Source organism: Sander lucioperca, chromosome 5, assembly GCF_008315115.2.
Source record: "Sander lucioperca isolate FBNREF2018 chromosome 5, SLUC_FBN_1.2, whole genome shotgun sequence".
NCBI classification, from domain to species: Eukaryota; Metazoa; Chordata; class Actinopteri; order Perciformes; family Percidae; genus Sander; species Sander lucioperca.
In genome coordinates this window covers 24,722,534-24,741,205 of record NC_050177.1, presented here as the reverse complement: position 1 = coordinate 24,741,205, position 18,672 = coordinate 24,722,534, and the positions used below count along the sequence as shown (strand labels likewise).

The following is an 18,672-nucleotide window of genomic DNA, read 5'->3' as shown; positions in this document are numbered from 1 at the left end:
ATAACAGCACATTAGACTATCACATCACAAATGTTTATAAAAAATGGTGATCTTTATTTAAACCCAAGCTACAATGTCACAGGATGTACAGTATAACATAGTAACATGGTATTACTGGCATTGTTTAAAACTTTCAATTTCATTTCTTTAAAGGGCTATGGGGAAATAAAGTCTTTACCCTTTTGAAACAATGTTTATCAAATATTACCAATGTATTGTGTACTGAAAACTACACACAAATGCACATATGCTTAGATGTATCAAACCACAAAAATCAAAGATTGCATCTTTTTCAAGAAGCTTTACTGTAATAAAGGGAGGTAAGAGAGTGGGGAACAAATCAAAACATTTGTAGAAAATACCAAAAAACAAACAAAAAAAAAAAACATACAGGTTCCTAAAAAGGTCCTAAGCCTTTAGATGAAAATTTCCAAAACATCACAGTTACATATGTTCGATAGAAATATTACAATGGCTGTTCTGGACTGGCTCCACATGATTCTGGCAGAGCTATCTACAAAATGTGTGGAGAGCAGGACGTCTGCTCTCAGGCATACATGTCCTCACGGTCTGCGTTATAGATCTCACCCTCCTGCAGTGAGGCAAAGTTTAGGAAGTGCGAGGGCCGGTGGACTTCATGGTAGAACTCCTTGGGGTTGGCCAGCTGCAGGTCGTACTTCATGTTGGGGTCATGACGAACACCTGGAGCAAGACGAAAAAAATGGTTATTTAATAATCACCTATTCTGTCAATCCTATGACATGCATTACTTCAGTATAACAGCCCTACCATAATAAGCCATTGTTTAGAACATTTAAATGAGATACTGTGTATTAGTCTGAGGAATGAAGTTATTTGCATAGTAAATCAGTTAAATTGACACAGGGGAAGATATCGGAAATATCAATGTATGGCACCGATTTCTGTCACAAATGCAGTATGGAGGATATGACAGAAAGCACACAGGTTCAAACTGTTTTAAAGCAGAATCATTTAGCTCAACTAATACAAGTAGAAAACAAATGCCCATCTTAGAAAAGTAGAAAATATAAAATCCTCTATTAAAAATAAAAACTATAGCTACTGACCCATGAAGTTGTAGTTCCAGGACACCTGGCCAGGCACCATGAAGAAGCCCAGGAAGCGATCAGAAAGCAGCATCTGCACCCTTTCATAGTGAGATGGCAGGTAGCCTTTAGGGTTGTTGCCCTTGTCGGTGTTCTGCCGACCCCACTCATAGCCACTGGGTGTTAGCTTGTAGGCTGTTAGCGTGCACGAGCCTGGGGTGAAGCTAAAAACAGAGGTAAAACGCATTTAAGTACCATTCAACAACCATCACTTTAATATGCGGTTATAACTAACACATCAGTAAAAAATAAAAAAATAAAAAAAGGACCACAAAAAGGAGAACCAATCACTGTTTTTTAAATTTCCTGAAGCAAGAAAGTCTTCCCAGTCATCTTGCTTTCTATCCGACTATGGAAAAGCGTAAGCGTACCAAAGACAAGGCAAGAAACAGTGCACAGATGAAGGAGCAGAGTGTCCCGGTCCCACAAAGCATCATTGGTTCAATGAGCAGGATAACTGCAGTGAGTCAAGTATGGAACCTATGCAGATCTGGACTATGGACTTCCAAATTCACTTACAACAGTCGGTCATGGAACACGTACCTGCAAGTGATGATGATGGTCTTCTCGCCGTCCCACGAAGGGTTGTCAGCCATGACCTTTGCATGGGTGGTGACGTCCTGTGGGGACAGCTGGGGCGACTCATTAGGCTGGGTATGGATCCAGCCGAGGGGCTCCATTTCCTGTTTAAGGAAAGAAGTTAAAAATAGCTGGTACAACAAAAACACACTATAAAACTGTTACAAAGCAGCAAACATAATTAACAAGCATCCATCATAACATGGTAAGAATGAGCTGGAGGATTCTCTCAAACTGCACGTTTGTCTTACTTTAAGGTATTCATGACCAGGCAGCTGGTTGGGCAGGTGGACCGTCTGGTGTGTCCCCCACTGTGGTACCATGACGATACAACGGATCTCCTTCACCTGGGGGTTGTCTGGTGGACTGGTGCCATACAAGTAGCCTGCAATCTGGAACAACACAGTGGCCCGTCAGTATATACAGACAGTTTGATTTTTTTTTTTTTTTTTTTTTAAGGTGATGAGGGACCCTCAGGTAGAGATGTCAAGGTATACATCAATATAATCAAAGGAAACCGTTTGTCTATAAACTGCAGTACTATGAACCCGCTACATACCTGTGCTCGCAGATCTGAGATGCAGATAAACTTCTTGAGGACATTCTTGGGCAGGATGTAGGTGTAGCCCGTCTCCTTGATGTCGTCAGATGACACGTAGATGTGGTTGGTTCGGAGGTGGAGGTTGGCAGCAGATATGGCCCTGACAGATGAGGAACAAGGACATTAAAGCCAACTGAGATGGAAATCAAAAGTCAGGACTGCTTAGTTACCCATGTACTACACTAAAGGTATGTTATATTTCTTTATGGGTCATAAAGTCATTCCTAAGTGGAAAAAATGCCTCAAAACAAACCGTCTGCTTACCTGACTCGCCACTCTGTCTTAGAGGAGAAGGTCTGGGTCTCATAGTTGGAGGTGGTGGAGGTGATGATCTCGTCGCCGTGCTTGTTGACAGTTCGGGTCTGCGTGGCCGTGAGCTGCGACTGCTCTTTAGTCTGCTTCTCAATCTCAGCAATCTGCTGACGCTGCTGTGACGGAGCGGAGATCTCCATACCCAGGATGATGTCACGGATCTCAGACTGGGTCAGTGAGGCCACATTCACACTGGACGAAGACAAACGAAGCATTGAGTACTAAATACAAGTCTGGCTAAATTAAAATTAAAATCTATTAAGTTACGAGACAGAAAATTAGCAACATATTGTATTTATTTCAGGCAAATATTCAGTCCATGAATTAATACTTACTTGTTCTTTTTCCCATAATCTGCCAGAATGAGATCTTTGAGTTGCACTTCCACCTTGATCCACTCTTCGTCAGTGAGCGTGGGCCAGATGTGATGGGGCTCGGTGATAGTCGTCTTGTCAGGTTTCAGGATCACCTTGGCCCGGTCATTGTTGACGTGGAGCGCTCTGAGGATCAGGATGAGTCGGGAGAAGGCCTAGAGATTGGGAGAGACCACCAAACAAACTATTTACACAGGGTGATAAGTCAGCAAAAACAAATGCAATCAGCTTGGATCAGCTCATACGATACGGTGATATACATCTAATACGATCCATTTCATCCTGGTCTGAGGCTCTGGTGGGACAGAGTGAAACTCACCGTGTAAGACGAGATGGTCTTGAGCCAGTCGTCGTAGAGGTTAAACAGCACCATCTGAGGCTCTGTAGCCTTCAGGATCAGGTCTCCAAACTTCTCCACCTTCAGACAGGCCTGGAAGGGCAGCTGCAACTCAGACCCTTTGATCACGATGTTGGGGAAGTCAAGCAAGTGGACCTGCAGAGAGAACAATGGCATTAGATCTGGAAATTGGAGTATATAGTATTTCCAACTTTCACGAATTACACTGGGATTATCCTCCAAGGCTTGTAATTATTAAAGCAGACATTAGCATGCAAGAGTCTCACCTCCAGAGGGTCCAGCATGCCCTTCCTGGTTACAATGATCTGTTTAGGTTGCTCCTCCACAGGGAGGGAGCGAATCAGGGCAGCCACTTCTTCAGCTGTCTTCCATTTGGCCAGCTACAGAGACAAAGCAAGAATAAAGTTATACACACAGAAAGGAAAGTAACAACTTGTTTGTGCCAAATATCTATGTAACCACTTCAAAAGGGGGTAGGAAGGTCATTTTGGCTATATTTCCTATTTATCCGCATTGTTTCTGTAGTACAAGAAATTAGTAAAAAAAAGTGAGTCCTTTTTCCTTAACATACAATTAAAAAATAATCACGGTAAGAGTCTACTAGGAAAACATCACCAAACATAATAGAAATCGGAATAATTCAAAACAAAAAGCAGAGCTGGTGATAATAAAAGTGAGGAGTGGTGGAGCAGTACCGTACCTGTCCCAGACGTTTCTGTCCAGCCCACACAGATGTGTGAATGATCTTGAGGAAGAGCTGACCAGTCCTGGGGTTGAAGATGAAAATAGCTCCATTGATGGGCTTCGTGGTCAAGTTACCCTCAAAGGTCTGTTGAGATAGATGGGGAATACGTGTGACTAAATTTAAAAAGATAGGTTTTTTTATATTCCTATGCCAAAGCAACATATTTAGGCTATTTATTTACAACATTAAGAAGCATTCCAAAACAAACATTGTTGGGCCAAAACGACTCTTCATTAAATTACTATCGGGTCAGCCCTCACCTTGTGGATGGTGACTCGGTACACGTTGGTGTCATCTACAAACCAGATGATCTGGTTGGAGAAAAGTTCTCCATAGTTCTGAGAGGACAGGTAGGGCTCAGTGGGCTCAGAGGAGTACAGCTGCAGACCTTTGCGGATGCGCTCCCTGAGCACGTACAGGGCAGGGTTGGCCTTCATAATCTTGGCCATGGCCTGCTGGATCAGAGGCTTGCTTCCAGGGAACCAGTTACCATAGGCACTATGAAGGAGATAAAATGACAATGAAAGTTGAATACTAACTTGACATTGTTTTCTTTTTCATCAATATTTCCTCTGTTGATGCCCGGAGACATACACTTCAGGGAGGTCACAGTACGTCTACCAAACACTTATTTACTATTGCAGACAGTTAAGTTCACGTAAAACAAGTTAGGAAGCTAGTGTGAATAATTCCAAGGCTACTGATGAATATACTTGTTGACATGAACAAGTAGGTGCCAAAATGCAGCCAATGCTGTCAAGCATTCGCTGAACAATTTTCTGATTTTTTTTTTTTTTTAACACCTATAATATAGTAGGGCTCACTTGAATCAGGAAGAAAACTATGCTTTGCCCTCTCAACCACCAATCAATGTTACTTTCTTACCCGTACCCAAGACAACTATGTTAGTTCATAAGATCACACAATTGCGCTAAATTAATTATGTGGCACCCTATTTTTATGTTTCCCTTTTATATCAATCAGCTGATATCTGCCACCATACTGGTATTGTATCCATGTTTATAACAATCCTAACCTGTGGAGGTTGTAAGCCAGGTCGATAGCAATGAGCACCCCCGTGGGGGAGGGGTAGATACTCATGTTGTCGGTGGTGTAGTCCAGGAACTTGGCCCTGGCGTAGCGCTCAATGTCATGCGAGTCATAGTCACCCCAGCGTAGCTGGATGTCGATCCAGTACTTCTGTGTGGTGGTGCTGTCCATCACGTCCCTGTAGGAAGAGGTGCACATTTTAATTCAAAGAAGACTACATAAAAAGGACCACTTTAAAACACTTCCATGATGAGTTTACAAAGCACCTAGTGTAATTTGAATATATTCAGTGACATTTTGAAAATGAAAATATACTGAGTCATGTAGATTATAACTTCCAAAGTCATACTTGGAGTCAGCAAGCAGAGACGGTCGAGAGACGTTCCACTTGTATGATGCAAAGAGGAGGATGTCTGCACAAGATGAGTTCATCTTGTATGACTTCCTGGGATGAATGGTCTCCTTCTGCACCGTCTCAATCTCAAGAGCATCCAGCTCCTGATCAAACACCTGAACACAAAAACAGAAAAAGTTATTGTGGAAAGAACAATCACTAATAAAGCAGGTAAAAAGTCATTTTACCAACAAACTTCAGTGTGCTACATTTTTGCCGTTATGCCGAGTGAAAAGCTACTCCCTATCAAAGAAAGAAATCAAACTTTACCTGACAGAGATCCATGACAATGCTCTCATGAATCTTCTGCCACAAGTGAGCCCTAAAGATCTGAATGAGGGAGATCTTCAGTGTGGGGATCTTGCCGTGCATAAAGATTCCCGTCAGGTCGAGTTGTACCTGGAAACCCACGTACACCTAAAGACAGAAAATGTAGGCCAAGACAGACATTTAGACAGTTCTTTATATGGGACTTTTTTTTTTTTCTACAGGAACATAAAAATACATTTACAAATGTTGGTTGTACTAACGTTGGCTCTGTTGATGGTGGGTGACCACCAAAGTGTGAAGCGACGGTTGGGGATTTGGTTCAGACCAGACCTCTGGGCATTGGTCAGCTTTTTCCATTTCATGGACTCCTCAAAGCCACTCGCCTTTTCCCTAAAGTCCAAAAAACATTTCCAAGTTAGTTAACATTTGGGGAGGAAAATAGAAAACAAAAACCTACAGCAAGTGTAAAAGTACATTCTTCTTTTGTGAGTTGTTTGAGCCCAAAAATAATTAAACTCTTATTTCTCTCATATTCCTGCAGTATAAGCGTTCTTAGTATCAGAGTGCTCTCACCAGAAGAGACCCTCCCAGGTGGGAAAGTAAGTGCCTTTGAAGAGTGTGTGTTCCAGGATGCCCTCCACACCTCCTAGAGCCTGGATCATGTCTGTGCGGTAGTTGTTCAAGTTCCACAGTTTGCCATCGTGCCTCTGGTGGGTCCACCAGAATGGATTCTGCTTCAGCACCTGCACTCGGGCAAAACAGAGACAGTAAAAATCTGTATGTTTACATGCAAATTCTAAGGATTTTTGGTACATTCATTTTAGAATTAAACTCGAAACAATTGCTCCATGGCACATCACTTCACCCCAAGACATTTTTGCCCTTCAACCTATCAGTAGTGTCGACATCATACCTGGTACTGTTTGAAATCGGTCCTGACTCTCCAGCCTTTGTCATAAGCCAGCGTGTGTCTGTCCTTCTGGAAAAGGGTGTTGATACGAGGAATTCCTCTGTCCCACGAGTCCTCCAAATCTTCCAGGGTCAGACGCCTAAAACACAGAAAACACACTGCTATTTGCCTTGCTAGTTTTAGCTCACATTTTTAAAAAATACACATTTGATCAGCATAGAACAGCAGATCGTATGTTTCCAAAAATGTTAGAATTGACAATCTACCAGGATTAAGACAATACCTGTTCTGGGCAATGGCTTCTTGTCTTTTGAGGGCATACTCAGCCCAAACCCTCTGGGAGTCAATGAACTCGCTCTCCCACGGCTGAATGTAACGATACAGGTTAGGAATCAGCTGGTCTTCTTCATGGCTCATTCCAGACCTGAAGTGGGTGATACCCACATCTGTCTGCTTGGACCACCTGGAGGAGGAGGAGGAGGAGGAGAAGGATTAAAGCCCAGTTTGCTAAATTAATTTACTGTCAAGAGATCCAGACAACAGCAGCCTGCATGCCGACTTACCGCAGGTCTGACTGTGGAATAAGCACGTGGCCCATAGACAGCATGCCAAGGCCGCCCAACTCTTTGGGAGTGTAGAAGACTACAGGAGGGAAACGGCTAGGCATTTTGGAGTTCAGGCCGATCTTGATACGTGTCTGGATCTTGTTCTCACACTTCACCAGCAGGTCCAGGAGCTCCTGGGTGTTGACCACAGCCTCACGGAAGTACGTCATTAGACCGATCAAAGCTGTGTTCCATTTGTTCACAATCTGGAGGTAAAGACGGGTTTTACTGAAATATTCTAAAATTACAGGAAATATTACTTTACATATATTAACATTATATGCTTTAGTTTTTTAGGGTAAGGTGGTCAGCTGACCTTGGTGAATGTGGTGGATCCAGAGGCCATCAGGATTTGGCGCACCCTGTTGTGGAAGCGCTGCATCGATTCATCATCCACACGCAAGAAACACTGGGCTGTCCTCTCTTTGGTTACCTACACATGCAAATACAATACAAGAACTTACAAATTGGAATGTGAGCATGACCACTTTTAAGACAGATAGCAGTTATGCTGTCAAACTTTTAAGATGCAAGTGTCAGTACTTTAATGAGATGTGTATAAAAAATAAATTAGTTGTCTAAAAAACACTGTTGTCTCAAGCTGTCCAAAGCGAAGTCGTTAGCATTACAGACACTTTTTCAGGCATCAATTTCTCACCTCGTTCTGCAGGTTCCACACACCATCTTTGTGGGTAAACTCCTCATAGCTGGTGCGACACTTTGGCAAGATGCGGCACTCAAAGCCACACATGTTGAAGAGCAGGTTGGGGTTGTCTTTGCTGTAGACCGAAACAAAGCTGTTCTCCCACTGGACAGTTGTCACTGATCTGGGCAGGCGGTTCTTGATGTCCCAGAACACAGCACGTCCACTGGGAAAAATAGGGGGGGAAAGTTATGGCTATGTCTTCAAATCTGGTAAAATAAGTATAATGACCAACATAGAATAATACTTAATACAATAAACTACTAGTTTAACAGTAAAAATCACAAGGTGGAACTTACAGGTTGACATCGTGCTTCATCAGTCTCATGCGGGCATCACGTGGCCAACACTTCTTGTTGTTATAACCCACTATGTTTTCATTGTTGGGGTCTGGGTGCTCCGTCAGGTACCTCTGAATCAGATCTCTGGCCTCGTCAGCAGAGAACCTAGTGGACCCATGAAAAAGCCACATGACTTTAATTTAACAAAAACCTCCTTTTTTTCCCCCCATTCAATCTGTACTGCAAAGGCAGAAGCTATTAACTGCCTTACTTCTTTTTTTTTTTTTTTTTTTTAAATCAAAATCTTGGTTGCAGTTTGTAAAACTTGTGCTGTACGTTTTCCAAAAAGCATTTACAAAAGCCATATGTTAAGATCATCAATTTTGGTGATTCAACGCTACCTGAAAAAGATGTGGATGCGGTCGATGTAGCGGCAGTACAGACGAATTGGGTGGGCGCTCTCCGTTGGGGTGTCTTGGAAACTGAGGAAGTCATTGGGCATCTGAGGTGGGCCGGCCATCTCACTGGCACGGTGCAGGCCCAGCACCAGCAGGTCCATCACCAGACCGTAGTACTGTACAATGAATGAAGCAAACTGGAGCCCCCTGATGATGCCGTAGGAGTTGGTGTGGTTCATATCCTAGATAGGCAAGAGAAAATGAGGAAAACATTTAAATGAAATACCAGTAAAAGCTTAACCGCATCAGTAGGTTCTTATAAAGAGAGAGAGAGAGAGAGAGCAATCCTTATGAGAGTTTTAAGGAATTATATATAAAGATCATACAGAAATAAAATCTGATTTGAAATGAATGAGCGTGTTTACCTTATAGTTGATGACCACGTTGTTCTTGGCTGTCATGTAATCAGCGATGTTGTGGTCCACAATAAGACGCAGCAGCCTGTTGAGCAGGGTCAGATCAATCTTCTCATACATCTTCTCGTAGCGGGACTCGAGCATCACGTTGCACTCTCCCTCCGCGGTCTCCCACACGTCCTGCAAGTTGTTGATGCCTGAAGATAATTTACAGAAAGCCTTCAGATAATGTTTGACTTTTAGTCCTGCTAACATAACTGGAGTAATCAGATGAGATGCATGTTATAAACACAAGTTTAATTCCACCTAAATGCATGTTGAGGTATTAAACATTATGATCAGATTTTAATACAGTAAACCCTCTATTATTGGTTCTGACCTTGGCACCACTTGTAGACCAGCAGTGGTGGTGGTTCAGTGTCAGCAGGTTTGATCCAGGGTGGGAAGAGGCGTCTCTTGTCCGCCTCGTACCACAGGTACTGGTCAAGGTAGGCATCCGTGATCTTCTCCAGGGGCTCTACATCATACACAGGCACCAGATGACTGTACAGGTCCATGAACTCGATACCCACCTGCAAAGGAAATAGTATTTCTGAGACTGACAGGAATCGAATATGATGGGTAAGACTCATGTTTACAATAGCAACATTACATTCAAGGCTTTGACAGCTGGCTTATAGCAAACATTCCCTGCAGTGGTTTACAATAAATAATATTCAGGTCACTTTTTCCTGCAAACAACCTAATAAAAAAAAAAAACTGTTAAGTAAAGAGGTTTTCATCCATGGACAAGAAATACTGTGCAACATTTTCCCCTTATAACTTATGCATACACCTGAGCTGTTTGTGAATTGACCTGAGGAATATACAAAGAGAAATACAATTTTAACCTATGCTTTATCCTTAAAATACCACATGATGTTTGACAGCAGAAATGTCACAGTTAACTAAAAGTATCTGCACATTTTGGTCCTGACCTCTTTGAAGGCTCTCTGGGTTAGCAGGTGACGTTTGATCCTGGACAAGGCCTCGTGAGGATTGTCGTAAGCCTGCTCAATCAGCCCCAGCTCCTCCCTCTGACTCTGGTTCAGACGCGACTTCACACTAGGGGACACAGAGACACAAACTAATTATGTAAAACACAATATTCGGGCAGGATGTGTTGCCTGGTATGAATAAACATTTGCTAATGAAGTTGTTCATGTTGAAAATGTGTTTACCTGTACGCCTCCTTGAGCCTCTCCAAGGCCAGGATGAGCAGCTTGGTGTCATGTTTGTAGGACAGGGGAGGGAAAGGGATGGGCGAGAAGCGCCGACTCTCCAGCCAGTGAACAGTGGTGGTGTAGATGGCTACCGCCTCTTCAGCGGTGATGTAGGGTCCATCCTGTAGGCACAACATATTCACGTCATTAAAAACATGGCAAAATGTGAAGAACCTGAGCTTTAGTAGCTTGTATGAGGAGATGTAATGGCACTACTTTTTATTTTGAGTATTTAGTTTAGTGTTCATGTTATGTTTTTATTAGCAAATACAGAGTGATTAGAACAGCTTAATGTAAAGAAACACAAATGTTAAGGCAGTACAAATTAAGTAAGTCGAACGTCGTGCTTGAGCTATGTTACTGGTTACACGGCGTTCGTCGTTCAACTGGTCATGACGAGATGGCGCTCGCATGTATACGTGAACGTTACCGTCTTTATAAAACTCTTTTTAATAAACTGTCTATACACTTACAAAGTTCTCAATGCTTCGGTTTACATGTAGGGACCCTCATTATGCTACCGTGGAAGTGTGGTGCTATTTTGAGCCTTGTTAGTGGTATAGAAATAGCGATTTCTTTTTACTTTACCCGTGCCCCGACTAGCTTTATAAGCTAATTAGCCGTTTGCGACAAAACTGGTCACATTCGATTAGCATGAAAACATATCCCAGAGAACGGTCAAACTCGGTACATGCATTATTAACCCCTAGGTTCATTTTGCGCCGGAATTGTCCTTTAAGGTCACTAACCAAAGAGCACTGAAATATAACGAATTAATGCAACAGTTTATAAATATTGAGAGTACAATAATAAAAAAAAAAAAAGCTTGGTGTCATCTTTTAAAAATTCTATGGAAAAGCCCTTTCAATATTTCCTTTTTCCTGTGTTACCTTCAGGTAGTTGTGCTGTCTCTCCTGCTCAGCTTTCAGGTACAGACGGGTCAGTCTCCCCAGGTTCTTCTTGCATACCGTCTTGTCCACTGTGGCTCCGCGGCGGATTCGCTCACGGTTGTAGTGGGCAGTGTTGGTCCACCAGTCAGCTTTAGCCTTCACGTAGCGCAGGATCATGTTCTCAATGGGAGTGGGCAGGCCTGGCACCTGTAATTACAGCAAGAAATGAACAATCAATATTGCGTTCATTCTTGCACAACTTCAAGTGGCACAAATGTTTTAAACCACTCTTGACACCACGGTTTGTTTTTTATCTCCTCATTGTGAACTTGTGTTATAATAAAAGGAAATGTTTCCCATATGGGTCTTAAAATAAGGTCAATATTTCTAAGCACAACAAATGCATATGCCAAGACTTCAGGATAAGTTGTCCACAGTGCATACATTATCTGAATAACCAAGTGTAAGGCAAATACAACTTGAAGTGCTGAAAGCTTAAGCAGTCCAAGCAACATTACACTTCAATCCCTTGAACTGACTCAAGTATTTTAGGCAATTGACATTTTACTTGAGACACTGGAGAGTCAGACAAACCCTTAATTGAAATGGAGCAGCACGTTAAGGATTCTGTGATTAATCCTAGTCTCTTTAAACAACAAACCATCCCCTCTCCCTTATGGTACTCAGCCACAGTGGAAGTGATCTCTGTAATGCACTGACCTTCCAGGGGATGTTGGCCTTCCAGCACCTCCAGGACTCACTGAGGTGCTGCAGAATGGTTCTGGCCTTGTTCTGTTTGATGCCCTCAGGCATCATGTCCAATATGTCATGCATCACAGCAGCACGCAGCTCCAGGTCAAAGTGAGACTCCACACGCTGTTTGGTCACCGTCTTGGCTACACCCTTGGAGTGACGTCCTGTTGGGGCAATCGAAAACAATTGTTGGGTTTGTTAGTTCCTGCAGATGCAAACCTCTGTGCATCATACCATTTTATTTTGAAATAACAGTGGTCACGAGACAAACCTAGGAAAGTGTATACGCATACCTTCAAACTGCCTGGCCAGCAGATTCCCCAGCCACCTCTCCAACAGCGGAGTGATCCCCCTCATGAAGAACAGCCACACTCTCCAGCCGGGAGCCCAGAAGCCACAACCTGGACCCTTGCCCACAGGACCCTGATGAAAAATAAAAAATGCACAGAAAATCATAATGAATTTAAACTTCACATGGCAAGCTAAAGGCAGGTTGTGTAGTAGTAGGGAAGTTCCTTCTGTGGACCCCAAACATGATATTTCCAATACACAAATTGGAAGATCAAATACAGAGTGTTTACTTACAGTGTTGAACCGGTAGTAGATGAGATGCTTCAGATCTTTGCACATCCGGATTTGTCTCATCAACTTGTACTTGTAGCGGTACATGCCTGTCAGCTGACCCACATGGGCGAAGATGTACTGCAGCCCATCAGACAACTACAAAACATTGGCAAAATTCTAGGATTGGTTAAGTGTTAAATTACTGTAAAATAATCTTACCATTTTTAAAGAATGTCCTAACAGAACACCCTTATTTTTAGTTAAGCATTGTTAGCACCCTTGCCCTGAAGAATAGCCCTTTCCCTTTTACTGCATCAGACAACACTTGTCCAGTCAGTAAGGTTGATCAAATTTCTCTTCCAGAAGAAAAGTGAAGAATGTAGGGAAGTGTAGATCAGATACAGATGGGCTGTGCTGAACTAACCTGGAAGGCATCAACATTTCCCAGTCTGTACTGCACGTGGCTGTCCACCACCAGCTTGCTGAGACGCAGCACCTCTCTGCACAAGTGAAAGGCATTACCGAATCGGGACTTCTTTCTTTCCTGGGGGACAGAAACAAGAACACAGCTGTAGGTCAACACTGGAGCACTTGCAGAAAATGTGGACTAACGAAATTTGGAAATTCAGATTTTACGCATTTGTGTGCATAAGGCCTCCAAAAAAAGGATAATGAAAACATTAAAAATTCAGAGTAAAATTTAACCTACATTTTATTTTTCATTTAGGCACGATAGAATGTCAACAACAGGTGGATCTGCCCTGGAGATTGTACCTTTGTAGTCAGTGTCTTGACAGGCTTCAGGTTGAAGTTGTAGTCAAGATGCAGGTAGTTGAGGTTCTTACGGTGGATAAGCAGATTGAGCATGTTGTAGCCCTGTCGGCAAACCTGTAGACCCACCTCAACCCAGTCCAGCTTGGTGGACTGAAAGAACTTGGTGGCCTTGAAGGAGCGGAACAGATACCTGAGAGACAACAGGTGGAATATCTTAACCGAAAAACAAACTCACTGATGAGCAAAACACCAGCTACAATTAGAAAGACGGGTTAACAGGAAATCAAAACAAAGTCTTCAATGATGCTCACCTCTTCTTCTGGGCCTTGGGTGGTCTGTGTTTGAGAGCATTGAGCACATAGTACTTTAGCAATTTCTGGTATGACACACGCACTTTCACTGGCTGTCCTGCAGGGCAGTGCTCACGGTACCTGTAGAATAAATAAACACCTACCATTTAGAATTTCTCAAAAATGAACATTTTACATCTGAATGAGATACACAAAATAACCTTTTCCACAAAGCCGACCTATCTGTTTGCAATCAATAAATTAGGAAACATTTAGTCTCATTCCAACATGTTGGTAATTTGCTCACCAGTTCTTGATCAGGGGGATATCAATGGCACGCCTTGTGCGGCCAGATCTGAGGTTGAAGGGTCTGGGTGCCCACAGCAGCGCAATGCCATTAGCTGTGTTGTCTGTGTAGAGTGGGGTGTCCTTGAGGAAGGGCTCCACATATTCAGGAAGCTCAAACTCTTCATCGTCATCAGGCAGAGGCTCCTGACTCTGCAGGAGCAGGAAATGTCAATAAGAATTTAAAAGGCAAGTTAAAGAATATTGAATTGTAAATAGAACCGCTGAATGTAGAGACAAGGGATCTCAATCATTATCATTTTTGCTGGAGTTTTTACCCTGAATCAATTTGAATTCTGCTTTAACTTTAAATAATTAAAAGCAATGTCTGAATGATGAAGGGCCAACTGCTACTGCAGCCAGTAATAAAAGTCACCATTCATTTCAATATTCCTCCAGTTCTTACGCACAGGCAAGCAGACCAATGCAAGTGCGCCTTTGTAAGAGGACAGTTCAAGAATTCACATGTGATTTGTTGTGAGGGAATTACATTTATCTTTTCACAGCTGCTAAAAAGATGAATAATCATCCACAATCATCCACACTAACCTTGACAGAATGTCTGTGTGAAATTGGGTTGATCAGCGGGTCAAAGTAGAACGCTGGGAGATCTGGATCCTCTGTCTTGATAAACACCACGTTGGGTGTATGATACCTGCAGGGATAGAGTCATAAGCATCTAATTTCTTACAGCCAATGTGAAAAATATTTGAGCAAATTTAGGCATTGGATGACAAAAGACATTCAGGGACATTTCACACGAGTTACACCTGAATATTTTATTTGAATTACTTTTTAATAAACTGCAACTTCAAGAAATATTTTTTTTACCAGGTGAGGTGGACATGGTGCGGCAAGTTGTTGTACAGGTAGGGGAAGGCGATTTTGTACTCTGTTCTGATAGGCTGTCGGATGATGATCTTGTTGATGTCATTGAACTCATTCCAGTCTTCATCCCTGCAGAAGACACAGATAAGGATCACCTAAGGAAAAATCTAGCATCTATTCTTACTTTTGTTTGGGGTAAAACAGGATTAACAATCAAACAGTTAAAAGAAACATGCAAATTCTGAAAGCAAAATGAAGAAAAGGTCTAACAAACGTGTTTACATTTATAAGCATGCAAGTGGTAGTCATGCCAAGTGACCCCTACAATCCAATAAAAAAAAACTAACAATGTAAAGCATGTAGGTCTGTCATTTATTAAAAGGCGGGAGGTCCTTACTGGAGGTTGATGTCCCTGACCAGTGGCTCAAACTTCGGTCCTCCAGGGATGGCCATATTCAAGGCCTTGGACGTAAAGAAGGCCTTGAGGTCAAACAGATAAAAGTAATTGAAATCCACCAGGTCCGTTAGCAGCTGATTGGCCAGGCGGTACAGTGTGGACATCATGGGCAGTGTGAACTGCCAGCGACGGTAGGTGGTGCCATTCACAAACCTGAAGAGGACACAAATTAATTATGGTTTGAGTCTGCTAGCTACACATCAGCTGAATATATAAAACTTAAAATGTTTGTCTTTAAAGAGTGATGTGCAGACTTACTTGGCAGAGTCTTTGAGGGGTTGGTGCTCATATAACCACTCAGCAACTGAAGAGTCCTCCTCAGAGTCCAGCTCCATCTGGATGGCCTCCAGTGGTTCCACATCAAGGATGTTGTCAGCGTAGTCCAGTGGCGGCTCCTCATCATCAAATGGTGGAAAACGCATCCGCTTGAAGTGCCGGCGATCACGCTTCTCACGACGCATCATGATCCACATGGTGCTAGGAGGAAGAGGAGGAGGATAAGGAATACCAAGGATTAGAAATATTTTAGAAATTAAAATAAGTATAATGCACATGATGTGCATTTCTCATACGTGTAAGTGCCATGTACCACAAACAGCATCCCCCAACATCACACTCTCGGCTTACCCCCACTGGGCGATGTAGACCGGCTCTATGACCCAGGGGATTTCATTCACAAAGGAAATAGCTCCGGTGATGTGGTAGAGGACAGGCACGTCTCTGATCTGCTCCCAGGGCATAGGCATGTTTTCAAGCAGCTTCAGTACTGCATGGGGCATGTACTTGAGGGCACTGTTGAACAAAAAGAAAGATACTGGATGAGTTATGACAGTGGTAATGGATCTTCTTAACCAATTAGTAAACAATTTAAAATGTTTTTCTAAAAACCAGGGAATTGTGCACAAAGACATTCCGCTTTAAGCTTATATGTGCATTACAGTATACTTAAAGTATATCTGAAGATGTTAGTCAGCTAAAACAAACACACACCAACTTCTATTTTGAATTCTAAATTGACAAGTTTACTACGGTAGGATTCATTTTTACCCAAGGTACACCCTCTTGTCATGGCGAAACTTTCTATTGGTCATGTCTCCATGGTCCCTGATGATCTTGCGTACATGCTCAGGTGGCATGTCTTCCTTCTGAGCATCCACAAAGCCAAACTTTCTCTTTTCTGAGTAGCGCTTTGCCTGCAAGTGCTGCCATTTTCTTGCTGTAGAGTTGGAGGACATTTAAAACAAAATGACAAAATGAATCACGTTTACTTGTGATATCACATTGTAGTTGTTGTAATCACACCAGGAATGTGCTGCATTGAGTGAAAGCCAACATACCTTTCTCTTGCAGCTTTTCCTCAGACATGTAGTCCGGGACGGGTACAGGAGGGGGTACACCTGGTGGCATCCCTGCAGGGACACCTCTGTAGGGGAAGGTAGCTGCCATGGCGCCTCCCTACTGAAAACAAACACCAAACAATAATTTCAATAAAAATGAACCCTAAATGTGTTACCTGCCTTTAATTTAATGGCTCTATGTTATCAAGGAAAATAAAAGTTAAAACAGAAGAAACATTGCATCTACATTTTTTCACCTAAAAGCCAAATTGCTGGGTAACTCTCCATTACATTAGAACACTTGAGTTATCTGGCGAATAAGTCACGTTATGACGTTACATACTCTACAAGCCATGAAAAAAAACACAATTTGAGAAATCAGTACAGATTACACTGAAATTATTCTTGTTGGTTCAGCATAACCTGGTACTCATCTCTTGGCATTTTAGAAAATATAACATTATTAATTTGGCTAACTAACGTTAATGCTAACATTAACGTTACCAACATGGCTTCCCATACGGCACGAACTGTAACGTTAACGTTATTCATAACTTTAAGAACAGCAGACTTGGCTCATTACCCGTTCAGTAAACTTTACAGTAACGTTACAAATTGCACTTACTGTATTCTTTAGTAAACGCTACCAAGTTTGCAAAATATTAAGTCGACGTTTGCATTCTATTTGTTAATTAGGCCAAGCGTGGATAAAGCGGTAAGCTAGCACACTGCTAAACTAGCATAGCAGCAGCTAACGACTGAATGTTGAGTAAAAAAAAACGAAAATGCTTACAACACCACACACCTCGCTACCTTTACTCCCCGTGTAAGTTCTTAACGTTGAAGACCGCCGTGTTCCACAAACAATCTGCTAGCACAACATTTCTCTTTCAAAGTTGTATTGTCCTTTTTCCGATTCACTGTTGTGTTGATTTGTCTTCCTAAAACTGCATCACGCACGACGGCGGCCACACGATGAACGCAGTTCAGTGGAAATCACAGACAAAAGGTACGCCGGATATAAGTATGTTTTTACGCTAAACAGTTAGGGCTTTACGTCGAAAAAAATACGCAAACGTTGGAGAAGCGCAATTGTGCAAGTACCCGGATGATCACGTTTCCGGCGCACTATTGCCCCCTGCAGCTTTGGGGTGAAGCCCACCGTCCTATAATTATACATCCATGGTTTCAACCTCTTTTTTTTTCAACAACTAACATACAGATCTTAATTTACCTTCGTAGTTACTTACACACGGTAGGTATTTCCTTTTCTAGACTAGTGGATCGAATAATCAATTGATTTACAAAGTAGGATATCAAATAAAGATTATAGCTGACATTTCCCCGTAGACTGTAGCCTATAAAACAGCATTTTCCTTAGGTTATTATTATTCCTTACTCTCAGCCAACATGCTGAGATGTTTGATTTCTTGTGTCGTTAATTTTTGGGGTAGTCTACGCTGATACCGCGCTGTCTTGATAGGTCTTGCAATGCGAGACTACTTTTGGGGTGTTTACTGGCTAGCCCTGCTAGAAAAACCAGCATAGACCAGCATATGTTGGTGACCACCAGCATATGTTGTGTTTTGGTGCTGGTATGCTGGGATGCTGGTGATCAGCATCCCATTATCCCATTATTATTATATTATGTGCTGTTGTATCATGTTCAGAGGTTAATACCCACTTACTGTATACAGATGTACCACATACCAAAGCTTACATTCCTGGCCTTGTTGAGCTGAAACACAAAATTTGAAAAAATATCCCTGCTGTAATCTTGCAAAGTCTTTTTAAAAAAAACCTTTTAATTGTTTGTGAAACAGATTCCAAGCTTGTAGTAGTTCATGTTAAGTCACATCCTCAGATCAACCCTTCGAATTTGAAATGTGTCATCCAACTGCAACACCTTTAAACTGCAAATATCTCAGACATTGGGTGAACGTCTTTTTTACTCTGCTGCAATAACTTAATATAGCAACCTCTGTAGATCCATGGGTTATTTCGACACAATTTGATTTTGAGCTTTTGCCAACCAGTATAGAAAAATCT

General features: G+C 42.2%; 1 protein-coding gene across 2 annotated transcripts; it reads right to left on the bottom strand.

Moving 5' to 3' along the window:
- Positions 1-30: 30 nt before the first annotated feature.
- On the bottom strand, positions 31-17,672 carry prpf8 (pre-mRNA processing factor 8). 2 transcript variants are annotated; one of them, XM_031297318.2, is made up of 43 exons: positions 17,429-17,672; positions 16,624-16,744; positions 16,334-16,502; positions 15,914-16,078; positions 15,545-15,763; positions 15,227-15,439; positions 14,833-14,958; positions 14,551-14,656; positions 13,964-14,154; positions 13,678-13,797; positions 13,367-13,556; positions 13,017-13,136; positions 12,614-12,748; positions 12,322-12,451; positions 11,996-12,192; positions 11,276-11,482; positions 10,344-10,507; positions 10,101-10,227; positions 9,503-9,695; positions 9,133-9,320; positions 8,711-8,949; positions 8,328-8,474; positions 7,984-8,194; positions 7,642-7,758; positions 7,284-7,531; positions 7,004-7,183; positions 6,724-6,859; positions 6,384-6,553; positions 6,071-6,200; positions 5,811-5,957; positions 5,496-5,656; positions 5,133-5,324; positions 4,357-4,594; positions 4,052-4,180; positions 3,618-3,731; positions 3,313-3,486; positions 2,955-3,148; positions 2,572-2,811; positions 2,266-2,407; positions 1,958-2,098; positions 1,671-1,810; positions 1,089-1,291; positions 31-702 (listed from the first exon to the last, which is right to left on the bottom strand). In XM_031297318.2, exons 2-43 carry the CDS (start codon positions 16,730-16,732, stop codon positions 548-550), a joined length of 7,017 nt encoding a protein of 2,338 aa, XP_031153178.1. In that variant the 5' UTR covers positions 16,733-16,744; positions 17,429-17,672; the 3' UTR covers positions 31-547. The 2 variants fall into 2 exon arrangements, with proteins under 2 accessions (XP_031153178.1, XP_031153177.1); XM_031297317.2 differs by having other exon boundaries at positions 16,624-16,741; positions 17,429-17,669.
- Positions 17,673-18,672: the final 1,000 nt, after the last annotated feature.

Excerpts from the sequence above, each read along its gene's own strand:
- prpf8 (XM_031297318.2), bottom strand. The coding sequence starts at position 16,732 with ATGGCAGCTACCTTCCCCTACAGAGGTGTCCCTGCAGGGATGCCACCA. Across the intron at positions 8,950-9,132 it reads ACGTGGTCATCAACTATAAG|GATATGAACCACACCAACTC; the intron begins GTAAACACGCTC and ends TTGCCTATCTAG. Across the intron at positions 6,554-6,723 it reads CCGATTTCAAACAGTACCAG|GTGCTGAAGCAGAATCCATT; the intron begins GTATGATGTCGA and ends GCCCGAGTGCAG.